Here is a 19,262-nt window from a genome sequence, read left to right as displayed (position 1 = left end):
CTCCCCGTCTTGAATTAGGCAGACTGCAGCTTCAAGTCCACTTCCACCAGTATTATTGGTCTGCCTAGTGCTTAGCCTCTGAACCTGTTTCCGTATCATTGAAGTTGGGACCCCACCACTTATAGGATTGCTGTGCTTGGTTCTTCACCAGCAAACCATCACTTCTTCCGCTTCCATCCCCATCCCTATGCTAGTCTAGCTTCCATGCCTAGCTCATAGCAGTGGTATAAATGGAAAAACCTTCTCCTATCTGTCCAGGACCCTTTGAAGACTCAAACTTAAGTAGCCCATGTCAGGTTGAGGCCTTCCTAGACCACTGCCTCAGCCCTCAGCATAACCTAACTCCTCACCACCAGAATCTTGCCCTGCTAGGGTGCACCTTCAGAGCAGCTACCCTGGGCTGTGCCCCTGAGCTGGTGTCTGTTGCCTGTCCTGGCTAAGTCTGCACTCACTAAAGGCAGGAGTTGTGGCTTTCTCCTGGGAAGGCTGACAGAGCATGTATTCAACAAACGTTAAGAAGCTCCACTTTCACCTTTAGGAGGCACCTCTCTGGGAAGGCCCATGTGGGGGCAAGAATGGGGTCAAGGATGCGGGTAGGGTAGGGGAATTTCTTGGAAGTAACAGAGGATGGTGTAAAAGAACATGATATTGGAATCAGATAAGCTGGATTCAAACTCAGCTCCGTCACTTCCAATAAAGGATCTGGGTAAGCCACTGTACCTCCGAGTTGTAACCACATTATAAAATGAAGGCAACAGTTATCTACTTAGCACAGCACCTGGCATATGCTGAGTGCTTTTATTGTTCTAAATGTTTAAATGCATTAATTTAATCCCACTACAACTCTAGGAGATAGGTAATTATCCTCATTTTGAAGACACTGCAAATGAGGAAAATGAGGCTCAGAGAAACTAAGTACGTTCCCCAAGTTTATAGAGCTAGTGAGATACCCCTAAAGGCAGCAACACATGGGACACAATCTCCAAGACCACAAGGACTGTCTCCAAGTTTCTCCAAGGACTGGCTCCAATCTTGTTCCCTCAACTGTAGCAAATGACACAGGCCAACTGGTGTTATAAATAGAGTTAACATAATATATTTATTTTAAGTGCCATTCATGCATATCAGTTCTGGCAGCAACAATCCTAATGACACTTGGGGTATTTCTTTACAGCACTAAACAGTTACAAAGAATGGGTGCCGTTCATCATAGAGGCAAAATATGAAATCGTGCAATAGCAAAACTGTAGAAACATTAAAACACTGACTGTCCAACAGCAGTACAGAGAGCAGGTTGTGTTTGCACAAAAAGCCAATGCATTTTCATCACATATATACAATATAGATATGTACACATCACCCTCTGAATGAACAATATCAAAATACTCTATTCCATTTGAAATAATCCCCGGATTGATTGATTCCCTCCCACTTCAAAGGACATCTGAGAGACATATATTTACAAGAACACACATGAATACATTTACATTTCAAAAACTGCCACAAATGCCAGTCGGATTATTTTCCTGGACAGAGTACCCCATTTGATTATATGCATTTATTCTTTTCCCCAAAAGTCTTCAATTTAAGCCCAAAACAGAACTTGCTCTGCATTAACAACTACCAACTGAAACAGCCACTAGAGGGGATGCTCTGCACCTCACCAGGTAGCTTTGGCTGGCTGAAGCCCACTGAGAAGGCCTGTCTTGGGCTCCCAGGCCACCTGCATCACAAGAGTGCGATGGGTCTGAGTGGAGGCTCTGCCTCCAGGGCCATTTGTTAAGTTTAAATTCTCATAAAAATATTGATCACTGCAAATCAGTAAATGATTGCCAAATGGGAAATTAGCTTCACAAAATTTGTAAAAATCTTCATCAGTGGTTTCTACTCAAATCATTCAAGGTAAGACTGCATTCCAATACCCAAATTGTTTAAAGTGCACATTGCTACCCAAGCAATTTAAAGTTTCAAAACAGCTATTTTGGTATCTAGAAAACAGTGACTTGAGCAGACTACTGAAAGTCCCCCCTCCCCATTTTTTCAAGTTTTTGCTCTGCAGGCTGCTATCTCATCTTGCCCTCTGATCTGTGTAAAAGGGGCCTGTTGGCCGCCTTGCCAGAATCCTCCGATCTTCACTGATCCAAGGGGCTGGAACTGAGCTTCCCTTTTCATGCCAAGCAGGGTCCAGACAACAGGAACATAAAGCCCTTCCTTTCTCCCCAACCTCACCAGCCTTTACTATGGCTGGCTTCCCAGTGATTCATTAAAGGCAACACTCCATTAAAAAAAAACAAGTACCCACACACGTCGACAAACATTCTCACATACACACACACAGAAACAAAGATGTCTGTTTAGTTCAAGTAGAGAACACTCAACCACATTATCACTAAGGCTAATTAAAGTGATTTAAAGCATAAAGATAGAGACTAGAGATGCTAAAAAGCAACCAGTGAGCAGTTATTACTCCTTGATTTGATGGAACATATCATTACCCCATTATAACTGAAAGAAATTCTGCCTTTTTTATGGTCTAAAGAACCAATTCAAAATCTATTCATTTAAAAAAAAAAATCTCATTTCTGTTACTTTTATAAAACTAAGACAATCAATCCATGCAAAGTAACTATGATACAATATGAAACAAAACAAAAAAACAACTAATAAAAACCCCAACGAGGCACACCAAGTTTCAAAGAAAGTAACCCAATGTCATGCATACACAGACACACAGGACAACAGAAACAGCAGACCACTTAAGGATACTGCACTGAAGACTGAGGCAAATAAAATCTGTGTGTGGCTCTATCCTCCTTTCAGTGCTTCCTAAATGGAAAGAGAGTAAGTGAAGAAACTTGCATTATAAACAGTGCCCTGTTGTTCTATTGCCCAAATGAACTCTGATTCGAATTCCAGAAAAATCCTACTTAGCTAATACATCTCAATCAGCAGGAATGCTAAGATAGAGAAATATACTCACATGGTAAAAGGAGCGACGATAAAGAGAATGACACAATCTCTCTGATTGTCTTGTCTGTAAACTCTTAAGAAAAACAATTCTGTGCTTTCAGACACCACACTTCTCCTTAATGAACCCAATAGGAGCTGAGCATTCATAGAAGGCAGCAATAAATATTAAAATAACACTTTTGAAAATAATAAATACATGAGTGAATATGGAGGCAATGATTTTGTTAAAGAGCCAAGCAATGCCCAGCTGCTATCTGATCAAATACATTTTAGAACCGTTATAATGCAGATTTCGGAAAACAGACATTGACGAAGTACAACATAAACTCCGTAATCCCCCAACCATCAAAACAAATTTGGTCAGTTCTTTATGCTGCTCAGGAAAAACATGCCCCTCTGGATTGTTTGGAGTATCAAACTCTGGGTTCTTTGACTTACTGAGTAGAACTCAATACCCACGTTTCTGAAAAAGATTAAATAAGGGGAATTGGGCTTTGAAAAAAATCTATTTCCTTTCAGTTGCCTGTATCAGTTAAAAGCATCCTGCAGAAAATAGCCTAACAAGGAATAAAAACTCACAGTAACTTTCTTTTCAAGACGTAATAATCCAATTAGAAAAACTGAAGCCTTTCAGTAATTTTTGTACATATATTTACACATATGTATCTATAAACTGCTTGCAGCAAAATAGGCTCTGTCTGAAAAATCAGTCTGGCACTTGTGGTCAACATCAAACGGACACAAATATGCAAAAGCCGTTCAAATCACACAACAGTTAGGAGCTACACAGGGCAGCTGGCAGGGAGACAAACATGTAGTACTTGTCTGGGTCAGATAAAAGCAGTAAGTTATCCAGCTAAAATCTTTTTGATTGTCTTCAAAAGAAATTTTGACAACATCGGTAAAGTGATTAGCAACTTTGTTTTCTCAACTGGATTCTCTTCAACCCTTCCCTTCACTGCACAGAAAGGTGACGCTGGAGTCTGGTGCCTTGCAGAAACAAGCTCTACACAATTGAATCCCAATCAAAGTCATCCTGGATGTCATCTGGAGGCAGAGAGCGCCGCATCTGGAAGGCTGGGGAAGGCATCATGTGCTGCTGGTTCATGGCTCCGTGATGGCCTGGAAGGAAGGAGGCAGTGTCAGTAGTGACTTGGGTAGAGAGGAAAGGAATAAATGAACGCCTCCTGAGCACTTCCTTTGTGCCAGGCATTTGGTGCACGTGATCTTCCTAATCCATTCAGATGCCTTCACAGAGGTGGCTCTTATGATCCTCATTTTATAGATAGCAAGGCTTGGATTTAAGAGAATGGAGCAAGTTGCCCAAGGTCATACAGCTAGTAGGGGGAAGAGATTTGAACTCAGTTCACTTGACTCCAAAACCCATGCCTGTTTTGATTATACCCGGAGGTAGCAAGGAGGGCATAAAAAGAACGCTAGAGTGCCCAAGTGCTGATGCAACCCTTTCTCTTGGTCTGTCCTGCATCAATACATGTTTCGGTAACATGAACTGGCTCCCATGAGAATGGTAATGGGAGAATGATGTCAGTGCACCAGTGAAGTCACACTGGGTCATCCTGAATTCTCACCAGCAAGTTAACTTTTGGGCCACCATGTCAACAGTGGGTGAACACACAGAACACCAACACAGCTGAGTGCAGGGAGGCCATGGGAGACCAGGGTGGGGAACAGGGTGCTCCACACTCCCCTTCTTAGATTACTGTGGCCATGTGCAGCTTGTGCTCCCCAATTTTGGTGCATTCTGCCCTTGTCTCCAAAACTCTGACAAACCCCCTTCCAAACCAGACTATTTTCTTAAGGAACAATTTCTATTTATTTGCAAAATTCATTCTTTTATTAGGAATTAAACATATCCTTTTAATGTGGTGGAATTTTTACTGGATTATTGCAGTTTTGTTTGATTTGCTTGATCTGATTATAAAGTTTCAAGCAGCCTGAGGCTAATCTCGTTTTTCTGGTAGTAAGCCTGTAATTTTTAATGCACCATTTTATAAAATGCTACAGTTTTCAATGTATCACAGTATAGCAGAAATGCCTGTTTATTTTTTAACTTATAAATTTCTTACTATGCGCCAGGCACTAATTTAAGTGATTCACATCTAATCCTCATTGAATTCTCTTAACAACCCTAGAAGTTAGGCAGTGTTATGAGCTCCCTTTAACAGACAAGGAGGTTGACTAGGAAGTTAAGGCAGCTATCAAGTGGCAAAGCACCAGAATGCAAACCCTGGGAATCTGGTTCCAGAGTCTGAACTACCATATTTTGCCACCTACAAGTTCCTGGTGAGTGCTGAGGACAGATAACACTTCCTCCTCCCCGTTCATCCAAAAGCAGGTCACTTGGCCCCGACTCCTCCTTCACTGCTACCTGGCACACACTTCTTTGGGGGTTTTAAATTCACATCTGCACATGACCTTTCTGTTCCTCGAGCAGCCTAAGTGGAGGGCAGTATGGTACATGAGAACAACAACGAACTCTGAATCCAGATATCAAGACTTGAGTCTTGGTTTGGTCACTTAGCAAAACTGGTGGCTCTGGGCAAGTTATCTCCACTCCTGAGCTGGCACTTCCTCATCTAGATCATCCTTAAGCTATCTTCCACCTCTAACCATGTGCCTGCCTTTGCTGCCCTGATAAATGTAACTTATCCTGCATTCAGGAAGCCAGGGGGGACAGTTTATGAACTCGTGACTCCTGCAACTTACCTCCTCTGTAAGAGACTTCCTCAGAAACTAGAGCTGGGGGGACGTCAGCAGAATGAATGGAGCAGAATATACAGGAGGTAATCAAAGCGGGTTCTTGAAGTCTGCTCAAGTCCTGTCAGAGTCAAAAAGCTTCAAAGATACCTAAGACCCCAGAACAAGCTCTATGCCCCTGGACCTCTTTAGAGAGGCAAGACAACAATAAGAATCACAGCATCAAAGAGACTCAGGTCATACGGTCCAAACAACAAGTGACACTTGAATCTCTTTGCCCAGCACTGAGACCAAGTAACTGTGCAGACTGTCATTCCATCCTCCCTTACCAGGGGAACTCACTCCCTCCTGAACAGCCCTGCTCATGCTGGGACAGCTAAAGCTTTTTAACATTACACTCTGAGTAAGAACTGCAATACAACACACCCCAAGTTACCTGCAATTGTCGTTCCTGGAGTGCTGAGTGCCTGTGGGATATGAGGGTAACCAGGGGGCGGCATCACTGAAGGAGGGAGATTTTGCCTGGAGTCTATGTACAAATTTCCTAACCAGATTGAAAAGCAGAATGAAGGAAAACATAATAAATAAAACAAGTCAAGCATTAAAACCTTAATAAAATTATTACCTAAAACTAAATTAAGCAGGTAAGACGAGAAAAGAGAAAGAAAAATTACTCCTTTCAGATGCTAATACCAAAGATGGTGCCAGGCTGAGTGGGAGTACAATGATGCTAATTCTGGCATTGCCTCTTTCTGTCTGGAAGCCTGCAATCAAGTTGTCGTTACTGTTGCTGTTACACACCTCGTAACAGTTCAAAAGCATTTTCATATGTTTTATTATCTGAGCCTCCCACTAAGTCCAAAATGAGGGCAAGACAGGGACCATCCCCATTTTATGGATGAGGCAACTGAGGCTCAGAAAGACTAAGCTCACATGCCCAAAGGCACATTAGTTTGACTAGCAACCAGTTCTCCTAGACCAAAGGCTCTTTCTACTAACCACTGTCCCTTTCTCCCTGATTTTCTCACTTTCAAAGTAGACTTATCCATGTGTGCCCTAGCTGATTAACAAAATGAATGGAGGCACAAAGTAACAGGAAAGATCTGCACAAATTTAAAAGAGCTATACCAAGAAAAGGTGATGAAAAATGCTATTATTTAGAAGTGTGAAGATGAGAAACATCTCATTTGAATGGCATTTCTGAAGGTTCTTAAATTAATATATTTTCGTCGACAGGAGCCATTAAGTATAACAGCTCTAAAATGTCAATTACACTGCATCCTAATGCTAAGTAGAAAGGGAAGGGAGCAAACATCCCATGCCCACCTACAATTACTCCTGGGGAAGAAGAACCATAACACTGACTCACATTGTATGAAACATTTGGAATTCTGGAAAGGCTATTTCTCCCTTAGGTATTCTACTGTGTCACACAAATTACAATTGCATCTAGCAATGCTGTAATCAAACTAGAAAACAGCAACCATTTCCCAGAGGCAACTAAAAGATGTTCAAAAGTAGGAACACTCTATTTGGCTACTCACAAGTTTTTACCTGTCACTGGAATGTCAGACTGTCACGCTTAAAACAGCCTCTGAGACAGCCTAATTCAAGCCTACCTCTGCTCATGCAGATGAGTACATAAGACTGAGAGAAAATAAGACAGAAACAGGGAACAGAACCCAGCACTTCTGACTTCCAGCCACTGCCTCCCAAGATGACATGCCTTTTTACAGTGAAGTTTACAGTCATAACTAAGCTCTTTGACCAATTTGCCATACTGAAGATTTAGGAAGAAAAGAGAGAAGAATTATACTAAGCTGTACGCTCTGGTATATTCTTAGAGGAAAAAACCCACCCCGAAGTGCTAATCAGCCTTCACATGAGTGGCCAGCACACCTTCTTAAAAACTGCAGCAGGCTGGAGGGGCCACGCCACTATGAGTAATACACTCACTTGTTCATCAGTGACTTCTCAGCCTGTGTTATAAAATCTTAGCTCTCTTTCTACTCATCCGTAAGAGCTCAAATCACAGTCAAAAGACAACTGATTTTTATGGAAATTCTGTTTTTATTTTTTTTTTCGTTTCTCTTTTTTTGGCTTAGTAATTCTTACCTTAAAGGGGGAATGAGGTAACAATTAGAGAAGAATTGTGGGAATAAACAAGGATCACAGAAATAAACAGTCACCCACATTAAACAAACAGCCTAACTTTTTGAAATTCTGTCACATTCCTGACACTTTAATTTTCATATAGAAATTCTCATTACTCCTCTTTTTTTCTCATGTTCTCATTCTCTTCTAAACAATGAGAGTCAACCTGGACTTTCTAAACAAGAAATTAACTTCCAACGTACTTTTCAAGGACTTCAGAGATCCTACAACATTTAGAACACAGTTATGAAAATTTAAAAATCTAATCACAATGTATTTATTGGAAGTGGACTCTTACTGAATGACCATTCATTCATTCATTCAAGAAGTTATTTATGTTCCAGGCCTTGCTCTAGGCACTGGGTAAACAAAAAAGAAAAAGGTGAGGTGCCCCAACAAACTCCCTCTTTTTGAAGCATATTCTCAGGCTGAGGGCAGCCAACAAAGTAACTTAATATGTTATGCACGCTACAGAAAAAAATAAAGCAGGGAGAAGGGACAAACAGTGCTGGACCGTAAGTGCTATTTAAATAGAATGGTTAGGGAAGGCATCACTTGAGTAGGTGCTTTTGGAGAAAAAAAACGTGAACAAGATTAAGGACATGAGTGAGCCATGTGTCTATCTGGGAGACCACTCTAGACAGAGGAAAGAACAGGTATAAAAAAGGCCCTGAGGTAGGTGGAGTGTGCCTGGTATGTTCAAAGAATAGCAAGGAGGCCACTGGTGTGGGAGCAGGGGGCTGGGGAGAGGGGAAAAGGATATAAGGTCAGAGAGTAATGGGGGACCAGATTGTGTGAGGCTATACAGGCCACACAAAGATTTTGGTTTTTACTGAGAAAACTGGGCACCAGTGAAGGGTTTTGAGCACAGAAGTGATCAGATTTCTGTGTCTTGTAAAAATCCCATTTATCCTGCAAAGTCCAGCTTCAAGCTGTCTTCCTCAAGGAAGTTTCTCTATCTTCCCAAGAGTTAAGCCCTGTTCTCTTACTCCCGCTGCTCTATGAGAGAAGCACAGTCTTCATCACACCAGGCTACGAGCTGCTCCTCGAGAGGAGGGGCTATCTGGACTTCTTTCTCCATCCCTACTGCCCAATGCATAGTCAGGCACAGAAAAAGTTTAAGTAAATACTTGCTGAATGAATGTACACCTACACCTATTTAATGACCTTTAAGCCGAGCCCTCATTAAGAACAGCACAGCTAGAGGACTTAAACATTACTGGAACAAGACAAACTGTAAACACAGGTAAAACGATTGAGAAAGGAGAGACACCATGTACTATAATATCCTTTTCTCCTTCCCTTCCTCCCCTCTTCCACGCTAACACATTACAACACCTCTAAGGAGCCCAAAGAGGTATTTACCAAAAGGAGAATCTTGAAGACAGAAGTGGCTAAAGTTTGAAGCATATGGAGAAACTATATTCTGGGAGTCAAGATCTATACCCAAATGAACCTTGTAATTTTAGGCAAGTTGCTTTCTCTCTCTGGTCACAGTTTCCTTATCTGTTAGATAAAAGGATAAAATTAACAGCTCTCTGAAGTCCCCTCTTACACTCCATTTTGAATTTGTGGCAAAGATGTGCTGGGGCATAGAGAGACAAGAAGTGGTATATCTGAATAGATCTGACACAGAGGGATGTGAGAAGGAGAATAAAAGAATGATAGAAAAAGGCTTAGACTTAAAACAGAAGGAAGCAGGCTGAGCATGTAAAAAACCTGAGAGTCTGTGAGAAGACATCAGTGGGCATGAGGTGACGAACACCTGCAGCACCAGTGATCAGAGAAAGTGTTGACAAAAGCCAACATGGCTTGGCAGGCCAAGGCTGGCATAAGTTCTTTTGACTCAGAAGGAAAAGATGAAAAGGGAAGGGGAGTTGGGAGAGGAATAAACACGAAAAATGATAGGTCTTCTGCCTTTTTAATAGGCTGTGAGTGGAGGAGCACTAAGAATCAAGAATGAGTTGTGGGGACCCTAGAGAAGGAAGGTGCTGGCAATAAAAAGGAAGGATGGCAGAAAAATTTAAAAGGATCACAGAGCACCAGATCCAAAGAAATCCAGGTCAAAGGTCAAGAAGAGATGACCACGGAGATCTAGTAACAAAGGGCTTTAAGAAATAATCCATGATCTCAGTCTAGAAAGAATCCAGAAGAGGTGCTTGGCCACTTTCACATGAGACACCAGCAGACGGTTAGTGCTTCTTCCATGACCATGAGTGCCAAGTCCAAAACCAGAAGGTATACTTGGGACATTACTTAGAAATTTAGGCCACAAAATCAAAGAAAGTCTTGTTTCACCACAAAAAGCTTTGAAATTCCAGAAAGGGGGAGTTACCAGCTAACATGTACAATGGCCCTTGAAACAGTTCTCTCTTTAAGACTGAGCCACACCTTCTTATCTTCCTAGAACTTTCCGATTTGCCGCAGGCAATAATCTATAAGCAATATAGGTACCCACCCCGACCCTTCACATTTTAAGGCTGGCTGAAATGATTTGAGACGATTTAGCAGAGAACATGGCAGCACTCAGAAGAGCTAACTTCATAATTTATTTTGGTTGAACAGGGAAAGAAAAGAAGAAAGGAAAACCAAGGAACAAAGGACAGAGGGATGGTATGCCTCAGGGATTTAATGCCAGTTGGAAAAGTAAAAGTGATGTATCCTGAAGGGGACAAACTATGGGTTTGAAACCTATCAGAGGATCAAAGAAGATAAGCTGTCCATGTACAAGAGATAAAAAGATGAAATGGAAGAAAGCAAATAAGTGAAAATATATGCTAAGTTATACAGACCTTGATACTTAAAATGGAATATAGGGAGGATTCTGAGAAGATGGTGGAGTAGGAAGCAGCAGGAATCTGTCTCCCAACCTAGACAAAAATGCACTGGTAGCGTCTGGTACAACAGAAAACACTGGAGTCTTTGGAACTTTGGAACTCTGTAAGTCTACTGACAGTTTGCAACTCAGAGAGGAAGGCTTAGATAATAAATCGCAGTTACTTTTGGTCAATTCCAGCTCTTAGCGCAATAGCAGTTACCTATCCCTCATCCCTACCCCCATGGCAGGCAGCTGTGCATGTGTTCCTGGAACAACTTACATAGCTTGCAGGAGCCAATGTAGGCAAAAAGGCCTCTGTTCTCCCAAATACCACGGATCTGTGCTCTGATCACAGAGATGCAGACATAAAGGAAGGTAGTCATTGTTGAACCTTCCACCAATGCTGCAAGCACCTCCCCTCCAAATAAACTGATTTCCAAGGATTATAAGGGGGCTACTACCCTCCTTTCCCCGCTCTTTCATTTTTCTCTTTTTACCCTTTCAGGAGGCAGACATTAAAAGCTAGGACACTGAAAAAGCTAGGAATTCCCTGCATATACTGGGAAAATTAGAAAGTGACTACCTATGCCAAGAGAAAAGCACAGATTCAGAGAAGACCTGAGAAGACCCTAGGGTGAACCTCACTCAGCACAAGGATACCTTGCAGCCATGAAGAAAACAAAAACAGGAGACAAAATAATTAAAAACAGCAAACCCTGGGGGGAAGGGACAGAAACTGGTTTCCATAGGTACCACACTATTAGATTCAAATGTCTAGTTTTCAACAATAAAAATCACAAAGCATACAAATAAACAGAAAAGTATGCCCTATTCAAAGCAAAAACAAATCAACAAAAATTGTCCTTGAAAAAGATCTGATCGCAGATCCACTACAAAGACTTTAAAACAAGTGCCTTAAAGATGCTCAAAGACTAAAGGAAGATGAGGAAAAAACTGTAATTACAATGTATGAATAAACTGGAAATATCAATAAAGAGATAGGAAACCTAAAAAGAAATAAAGAAATTCTAGCACTGAAAATTACAATAATTGAAATGAAAAATTCACTACAGGATTCAAAGAAAAATTTGAGCAGGCAGGAGAAAGAATCAGTGAACTTGAAGACAGGACAATTAAATTATCAAGGCTAAGTAACAGAAAGAAAAAAAATTGAAAAAATTAAACAGAGACTAAGGGACCTGGCGGACACTATCAAACAAACCAACTATGAATTGTGGGAGTCCCAGAAGAAGGAGGAATGGGACAGAAAGAATATTTGAAAAAATAATGGCTGAAAACTTCCCAAATTTGACGAAAGAAGAATGAGAACACCCAAGAAGTTAAACAAACTCTTAAGTAAGATGAGACCCACAAGAGAACCACACCAAGGGACATATTATAATCAAATTTTCAAAAGCTAAAGATAAAGAGACAATCTTGAAAAGAGCAAGAGAGAAGTGACTTGTCACACACAAGGGAGCCTCAATAAGATTATCAGCAGATTTCTCATGAGAAACTTTAGGAGTTAGAAGGCAGTAGGCCAATCTATTCAAAGTTCTAAAAGAAAAAGTATCAACCAAGAACTGCTATACCCAACAAAACTGTTCTTTTCAAGAGCGAGGGAGAAATTAAGATGGTTCCAGATAAACAAAAGCTAAAGGAATTTGAAAAGACTAATATATTTTCTAAAAGTGATTAGTCTAGAAGCTGGTATTATTACAACTTTCATTTGTAACTCCACGTGTTGTTTTTTTACATAATTTAAGAGACTAATGCATTTAAAGGAATTATTTATATGTTTTGGGGCACACTATGCATAAAGATATGATTTTTGTGATATCAACAACCAAAAGTAGTAGAGATGAAGCTGTAAAGGAGCTGAATTTCTTTATAAGAGTTACACTATATAAATTCAAATTAGAATGTTATAACTTTAGGATGGTAAACCCAATCCCCATGGTAACTACAAAGAGCTATGCAATATACACAAAAGGAATTCAAACATTTCACTACAAAAAGTCAATGAAACACAAAAGATAAGAGTAATGCAAAAAATAAGTGACAAAAACTATAAAAAAAAACAACTGTAAGACATATAGAAAAGAAACAGCAAAATGACAGAAATCACTCCTTATCCGTAACTACTTTAAATGTAAAGGGATTATGGGCGCCTGGGTGGCTCAGTTGGTTAAGCATCTGCCTTCAGCTCAGGTTATGAAATCAGGGTCCTGGGATCGAGCCCCATGTCAGGCTCCCTGTTCAGCGTGGAGCCTGCTTCTCCCTCTACCTCTGTCCCTCCCCCTCCAGCTCGTGCTCTCTCTCTTGCTCTCAAATAAAATCTTTTTAAAAAATGTAGATGGATTAAATTCTCCAATCAAAGAGAGATTGGCAGACTGAGTAACAACACATATCTATAAGAGCCTCACTTTAGATCCAAAGACACAAATCGAATGAAAAGTGAAGGGATGGAAAAAGTAACCAAAAGGGAGTAGGGACTGCTATACTAGTATCAGACAAAATAGACTTTAAATCAAAAAGGTTACAAAGACAAAGAAGGACATTACATATCAATAAAAGGTTCAATACATGGGCGCCTGGGTGGCTCAGTTGGTTAAGCGACTGCCTTCAGCTCAGGTCATGATCCTGGAGTCCCGGGATCAAGTCCCACATCGGGCTCCCTGCTCAGCAGGGAGTCTGCTTCTCCCTCTGACCCTCTTCCCTCTCGTGCTCTCTGTCTCTCATTCTCTCTCTCTCTCAAATAAATAAAATCTTAAAAAAAAAAGGTTCAATACAGAAAAAAGATATAACAATTATAAACACTTATGCACCTAATTACAGACCGCAGCAAAACATGAAACAAAAACTGATAGAATTGAAAGAAGAAATGAACAACTCTACAATGATAGTTGGTGATGTAAATACCCCACACTCAATAATGGATAGAACAACCATAGAGAAGTAAGGAGACTGAGGATTTAACACAATAAACCAACTAGATCTAACAGACAAATACAGAACATTCTACCCAACAATAATGTACACATTCTTCTCAAGTGCACATAGGACATTTCCCAGGATAGACCATATGTTAGGCTCCAAATTAAGTCTCAACAGATTTTAAACAAGAGATACACAAACACAAAGTATCTTCTCTGACCACAAGAGGATGACGTCAGAAATCAGTAACAGAAGTAAAATTGGAAAGTTCTCAAATTTGTGGAAATTAAACACAAACAACGGATCAAAGAAGAAAATCACAAGGAAAATTAGAAAATGCTTAGAGACAAATGTAATAAAAACATAACTTATGAAAACTTAGGGAAAACAGCAAAAGTAGTGTCAAGGGGGAAATTTATAGCTATAAACACATTAAAAAACAAAGATCTCAATCAACCTAACTTTACAACTTAAAGACCTACAGAAAGAACAGAATAAATCCAAAGCTAGCAGAAAAAAAGAAATCATAAAGATCAGAGCTGAGATGAATGAAATAACTAAAATCAGAAATGGAAGTGGGGATGCTACAACTGATTCTACAAAAAACAGGACTCCCCCCCCAAAAAAGGGAAGGAAACAGGATAATATGAGTACTATGAGCAACTGCACACCAACATATTAGATAACCTAGATGAAATGAACAAATTCCTAAAACACAAAAGCCACCAAGACTAAATCACAAAGAAACAGATAATCTGAAAACACCTAAAACTAGTAAGATTGAATCAGTAATCAAAAATCTCCCGACAAAGAAAAGCCCAGGACCTGATAGCTTCACTGGTGAATTCTACTAAATATTTAAAGAACTAACACCAATCCTTCTCAAACTTTTCCAAAAAACTGAAAGACAGAAAGCACTTCCTAACTCATCCTATAAGGCCAAAATCAGCCTGATACCAAAGCAAGACAATGACACCTACAAGGAAACTACAGACCAATATCCCTTATGAACACCGATCCAAAAATCCCAAACAAAACACTAGCAAAATTAATTCAATCGAAAGGATTAAACACCATGATCAAGTGAGACTTATTCCTGGAATATAAAAAGATGGTTCAACATATGAAAAGTGATCACTGTAATACACCGCATTAACAGAATGAAAGGGAAAAAACCTACATGCTCATCTTAATTGATGCAGAAAAAGTAACTGACAAATGTCAACACCCTTTCATAATTAAAAACACTCAACAAATTATGAATAGAAGAAAACTACCTAAACATAATAAAAGCCATCTATGACTATCCCACGGCAAACATCCATGCTCAATGGTGAAAAACTTGAAAGCTTTTCTTCTAAGTCCATGTACAAAGCAAGGATGTCCACTTTTATTCAACATACTGGAAGTTCTAGCCAGAGCAATTAGGCAAGAAAAAGAAATAAAAGGCATCCAAATCAGAAAGGAATAAGTATATTTATCTCTGTTCACAGATATGATCTTATATGTAGAAACCTCCAAAGATTCCACCCCAAAAATAAACTGTTAAAATAAGTAAATTCAGCAAAGTAGCAGGATACAAATCAACATGCAAAAATCAGTTCCATTTTTACACAATGAACAATCTGAAAAGGAAATTACAGGAAAAATTCCATTTACAATGGCAATAAAAAATACTTAGGAATTAATTACAGAGATGAAAGACGTACAATTAAAACTACAAAAACATTGCTCAAAGAAATTTAAGACGAAATAAAAAAATGGAAACACATCTCATGTTCATGACTAGAAGACAATATTGTTGAGACGTCAATACTCTCCAAAGTGATCTACAGATTAAATGTAATCCATATCAAAACTTCCAGTCTCTCTTTTTCTTTTTGCAAAACCAGAAAATCCCATCCTAAAATGTATAGGGAATCTCAAGAGACCCTGAATAGCCAAAATTATCTTGAACAAGAACAACAAAGCAGGGAGACTCACACATCTTGATTTTAAAGCTTACTACAAAAATATAGTAGTTGAAACAGTGTGGTAATGGCATAAAAACAAATAGTATACACTGCAATCAAACAGAGAACCCAGGAATGAACTCTTGCATATATGGTCAAATGATTCTTGACAAGGGTGTCAAGACCATTCTATGGGGTAAAGGACAGTATTTTTAGCAAATGGTGCTGGGAAAACTGGATATCCATATGCAAAAGCATGAAACTAAACCCATATCTAACACCACATAAAAAAAGCCGGGTTAAAGACTTAAATGTAAGACCTAAACTATAAAATTCTTAGATGAAAACACAGAGCAGGAGCTTCATGACACTGGATCTGGCAATGATTTCTTGGATAGGATACCAAACTCACAGGCAACAAAAGAAAAAATAGATGAGTTGGGCTTCCTGAAAAATTTTAAAATTGTGCATCAAAAGACACTATCAACAGAATAAAAAACAAACGAATGAAAGAAAATATTCACAAATCATGCATCTGATAAAGGGTTAATATCCAAAAAAATAGAGAACTCCTAAAACTCAGCAATAATAAACCAGATTAAAAAACGGGCAAAGGATCTGAACAGACATTTCTCCAAAGATGATACAAAAATGGCCAATAAGTAGATGAAAAGATATTCAACATCACTAATCATCAAAGAATGCAAATCAAAACTACAATGAAATACCACCTCACTCCCAGTAAAATAGCTACTATTTTTTAAAAAAAGAAAAGAGAAAAAAAAATGTTGGCAAGGATGTAGAAGAACTGGAACCCTTATGCACTATTAGTGGGGATATAAAATGGTAGAGCCACCATAAAAAACAGTATGGTGGTTCCTCAAAAAATGAAACACAGAATTACCATATGATCCAGCAATTCCATTGCTGGGTATATACCCAAAAGAACTGAAAGCAGGGCCTTGACAAAATACTGGTGTGAACATGATATTCACAGTAGCTAAAACATGAAAGCATCCCAAGTGTTCCTCAACAGATGAGTAGATAAGCAAATGTATATACATACAATGGGCTAGTACAGAGCCATAGAACAGAAGGAAATTCTAACATATGACACAACATGGATAAAGACATGCTAAGTGGAGTAAGCCAGTCACAAAAAGACAAATACTGTAGGATTTCACTTACATGAGATACTTAGGAGTAGTAAAAAATCAGAAACAGAAAGTAGGATGGTGGTTGCCGGGGGCTTGGCAGAGGGTCAGGGGGACAGGGGTTAGAACGGCGTGTGGGGGGTATTGTTTAATGAGTACAGAATATCCACTTTACAAGATGAAAAGAGTTATGCAGATGGATGGTGATGACAGTTGCACATTATGAATATATTTAATACCACTGAACTAGATACTTATAAATGACTGGGATGGTGAATTCTATGTTACATTTTATAATAAAAATTTTTTTTTCAAAGGGTATATATCCGAAAGATACCAAAAAGGGAGTGGGGGGGAGGGAGGGAGGGAGAAAGAGGGAGAAGGAGAAAGGAGCTAAAGAGTCATCAAAAAATAAAGTACTTCCAATATGCCAAGCAATGAATGAGGCTCTTGCATGGATATAATTTATGAAATGAGTAAGTCACCAAAATCAAACAGCCACTGAGGCTTTCAAGTTAGGTAAACTATTCAAATGGAAGTGGCAAAGGTGATGGGAGATTCCTATCAAAAGACACAGAGGTGGCTCAGTTGGTTAAGTGCCCAACTCTTGATTTTGGCTTAGGTCATGTTCTCAGGGTTGTGGAATTGAGCCCTGAGTCAGGCTCCACACTCAGCAGGGCGTCTACTTAAGATTCTTCCTCCCCCCTGCCCCCCCCACTTGCACACTCTCTCTGGCGCTCTCTCTATAAAATAAATAAATAGATCTTAAAAAAAAAAAAAGACACAGAAATAAAGGCTTTCTCAAAAAGAAAGATACAGTCTGGCTGGGGATCTTGAGAATGTGGAAAGACCAAATATGTAAAATAAGCTAGGATAATGGTTGAAGAAAGCCACTCAGGAAACAAAAGAAAAGACTTTTAAAAATGCATCATATGTAAAACCAAAATAATGAACAGAAAAGAAGTCAACTTGGAGATAAAAGTTTGCAAGAAAAATTTTTTTTTAAGATTTTATTTATTTGACAGAGAGAGAGAGACAGCGAGAGAGAGAACACAAACAAGCGGAGGGAGTGGGAGAGGGAGAAGCAGACTCCCCGCTGAGCAGGGAGCCTGATGTGGAACTTGATCCCAGGACCCTGGGATCATGACCTGAGCCGTAGGCAGATGCTTAACGACTGGGCCACCCAGGCGCCCCAGAAGTTTTGCAAGAAATTAAATGAAGAAAGCACTTGGATATTAAATACCTACAGAATGAAAAGGCACTGCAATCAGAGTAAAAGAGATGGCTACAAGGGTAAAGAGAAAAGGAAGAAAATGAGATGAAAAATACAGAGCACAAATTTCAAGTCCAGAGTAAAACACCAACAAGACTATTTACCATTACTGTACTCTTCAAGTAAACTTTGAACTTTAATCTTAACTTCTTAGAAGATATATAAAATAAGACATGCTGATTTTCACTGGAAGTCTAAACAAATTTAAATTGATATAATTTCATAACTATGTTCTTATAAAAATGTAAGTATCTTCAAAACATTTAATTCTTGTTTGAGAACTTAAAAGGTTAAAGATCAGAAAGGAAAGTCAATCATAATAAAATAATCATAGAAATCATGACAGAAAAAGTCTCTTTACCTCAATTTCTCTAAAATATACCTTATATATATGTCATTTTACTTAATTTCTTAGAAATAAAAAGATGTAAACAGATTAGTCACCATTAACAACATACCAAATTGCCTCACTTACTAAATTTTACACAAATGAGAAAGAGAAAATCAAGATAATTAAACCCATACCTGTTCCAATGTGTTGGGAAGGTTTTGTTGGATGCATGGCACCATGACAGACATTTTGCTGAACATTACTCTGTGAGTGGATAAGGCCAGTTTGTGTAAAGAATTGATTAAGAGAAGAACAGAGATCAGCAAATTGAACCTGATCCAAAGACCAGTTCTTGAGATCTGCCTGTCTCATACTCTCCATCAAACCTATGAGGAAAGCATTAGAAATATAGTTAGCATCGTTTGTTCTACAACACGCAAGGAAAAGTAAGACACAACTTTTTTTTCAGCCCTCAAAATTTCCACTGGTAGTGATTTACCATGCAATGAAGAATGGTATTTAAAAATTATTCAAAGCCTAATTACTTCTAAATGTGGCCAAACTTCTTTCCGAACTCTTTTATCTCTGATCCTCTGCTCCATCAATTGACTGAAAGACTTAATCATGAATTTTGCAATGTTTTTAAGTGTACTACTAATTACAAAAGAAACACTATAAAAGGAGATACTTATTTCTACTACAAAGAAAATTTTATCTATGAGAGAAAAAGGGATCATGTATTTTTGGTTGTAGGTCGGAAAGAATCCATACTCACCTTGGAACTGTGAAAGGTCTACATCTGACCAATTAACACTGCTGGCAATTCGACAACTTTCTTTTAGCATATCAAGTGTTGCATACCAATCATTTGAAACACCTATAGAAATAATATCGACAATACTATAAATCTTGGATACTGAAAGTTTGAAGTATATGGTAGGGGGAAGACAATGAG

General features: G+C 39.0%; 1 protein-coding gene across 4 annotated transcripts in view; it reads right to left on the bottom strand.

Moving 5' to 3' along the window:
* Positions 1-1,080: 1,080 nt before the first annotated feature.
* FOXJ3 (forkhead box J3) overlaps positions 1,081-19,262 on the bottom strand; it is a 140,515-nt gene continuing 122,333 nt past the window's right edge. For all 4 annotated transcript variants that reach the window (XM_073902796.1, XM_025856084.2, XM_025856086.2 and 1 more), the window contains 4 exons: positions 19,083-19,184; positions 18,502-18,693; positions 6,125-6,232; positions 1,081-4,092 (listed from right to left, as the gene is read on the bottom strand). In XM_073902796.1, the coding sequence (XP_073758897.1) occupies positions 3,977-4,092; positions 6,125-6,232; positions 18,502-18,693; positions 19,083-19,184 (518 nt within the window). In that variant the 3' untranslated portion in view covers positions 1,081-3,976. The remainder of the gene's footprint in view (positions 4,093-6,124; positions 6,233-18,501; positions 18,694-19,082; positions 19,185-19,262) is intronic.

The sequence above is a fragment of the Callorhinus ursinus genome, unplaced genomic scaffold (genome assembly GCF_003265705.2).
Source record: "Callorhinus ursinus isolate GAN/ISIS: 27379988/994484 unplaced genomic scaffold, GSC_fseal_2.0 scaffold18, whole genome shotgun sequence".
Classification (NCBI taxonomy): Eukaryota; Metazoa; Chordata; class Mammalia; order Carnivora; family Otariidae; genus Callorhinus; species Callorhinus ursinus.
The sequence above is the reverse complement of the archived record's forward strand: the minus strand, read 5'-3'. Positions and strand labels throughout refer to the sequence as shown.